The sequence below is a fragment of the Sinocyclocheilus rhinocerous genome, unplaced genomic scaffold, assembly GCF_001515625.1.
Source record: "Sinocyclocheilus rhinocerous isolate Xijiao unplaced genomic scaffold, SAMN03320098_v1.1 scaffold47503, whole genome shotgun sequence".
Classification (NCBI taxonomy): Eukaryota; Metazoa; Chordata; class Actinopteri; order Cypriniformes; family Cyprinidae; genus Sinocyclocheilus; species Sinocyclocheilus rhinocerous.
In genome coordinates this window covers 1-1,696 of record NW_015625007.1, presented here as the reverse complement: position 1 = coordinate 1,696, position 1,696 = coordinate 1, and the positions used below count along the sequence as shown (strand labels likewise).

Below are 1,696 nucleotides of genomic sequence, written 5' to 3'. Positions count from 1 at the left end.
CTACACGTATATAACTTTTTTCAAACAAATCTAAATTAACATTTTTAATAATGTTTTTGCTGAGGTGGCCAGTCAATTTGAGAAAACTCATTGTGTTTTCTGTATATTACATAAAGATGTAGTTTTGCGTTGCGATTACGTAATGACGTCATCACGCCGTGCCGTCAAGCGTCACTTCGCAACTTTTAGCAACAAATCGTTCCGCCTTTAGCAACTTCCTCTGCACCGGAAGTGAGGTGGCCTTTCTCGACAGCAAGCGAAAAATAAACACGTAACCGTCGAGCGGCTGCGACTACAAGAGATTGGAAGCGACACGACTGCTTTAGATGGAAGGATAGACATAAGACGCAGTTATTAGTAGCAAAACTCAACATAGGCCATCTTTCTAAAGCAGAAATAGCGGATTGCTGCGGCTGAAGGTAAGACACACAGCGTGTCATGTCAGTCATGACTGCTCTAGCTAGTCGGCCAGTCCACTCCCGACTTCATACATAGCAGCATATGGTCGGTTATTAAAACATGCTGTGGCGGATTTAGTTAGTGTTTATTATCTGTATCGTAGATTAATTACAGCTGTAATACTGTCTTTCGTAGCCTTCAACTGTGCAGCTAACTGGTGCTGCTTTCAAACAGTCTGTACCCAACCATTTAACAGACAAAATGTATAAATAATACAGTGTAACAAAAGCTTAATTTAGCTCATACGTGCTCTTAGGAATGTGTATGATAGGCCTAGTTTTTTAATGCATATGCATACTGTAACTTGGGCCCTTACTTTCACTTCAGTTTACTGGAAATGTCTTTCCCAAACATGTAAATAGCATTCATTTTTACAGCATATGAATGGTGTTGTAATACTGGCCTGTCAACATTATGTTGAAATGTTTTTGCCCTCATCATTGATTCAGTCTGAACCTCATGTCGTTCTGATTTATTTGTTCTGTCTCCTCTGTAGTGCAAGATGGTGCGAGCCGCTCTTGCGACAGGCACCAGTTTGGTGCTGACTGGCGCAGTGGTTGCTCATGCCTACTTCCTCAAGCACCAGTTCTACCCCACTGTGGTATACCTCACTAAAAGCAGCCCTAGCATGGCAGTAAGTTGTCATCCGTTTATTTAATGTCAGATCTTTATGGAAAGGGACTGTAAACTCTGTGATTTGACTTGTTTACTATTTCTTCGGTAGGTTTTATACATTCAGGCTTTCGTTTTGGTTTTCCTTTTGGGGAAATTAATGCGGAAAGTTTTTTTTGGGCAACTGAGAGCTGCTGAAATGGAGGTTGGTGTCTAAATTTGCAAAGTGTGGAAAGGCAGGAAATTTGTTTTTTTTGTCGTTCTCATTTGTATATTGTTTGTTTTTAGCATCTGATTGAACGCTCCTGGTATGCGGTGACCGAGACCTGTTTAGCCTTTACAGTCTTCAGGGATGATTTCTCTCCTCGCTTTGTGGCCCTTTTCACTTTGCTGCTTTTCCTCAAGTGCTTCCACTGGCTGGCTGAAGACAGGGTGGACTTTGTGAGTGAACACTGAGATTGTAAAAAAAAAAAAAAGAAAATCTCTGTTATTTATTATATTTTATAGATTTATTTTATTATAAAGATATAATCTATTGTTTTTGAATACAATGTTTTCATATCTTATTATTAGATCATTGAGAGGTTACATCTCATTTGGAAAAAATAGTATTTATTACAGTTTA

The 1,696-nt window shown here is 39.2% G+C and overlaps 1 protein-coding gene across 1 annotated transcript; it reads left to right on the top strand.

Moving 5' to 3' along the window:
- Window positions 1-229: 229 nt before the first annotated feature.
- On the top strand, window positions 230-1,512 carry LOC107747008 (E3 ubiquitin-protein ligase synoviolin-like; the record flags this gene model as incomplete). The annotated part of the gene is made up of 4 exons (XM_016561399.1): window positions 230-419; window positions 956-1,093; window positions 1,184-1,276; window positions 1,360-1,512. Coding segments are annotated over exons 2-4 (378 nt in total), but the record flags the coding sequence as incomplete, so codon positions are not given.
- Between the last annotated feature and the right edge of the window lie 184 nt (window positions 1,513-1,696).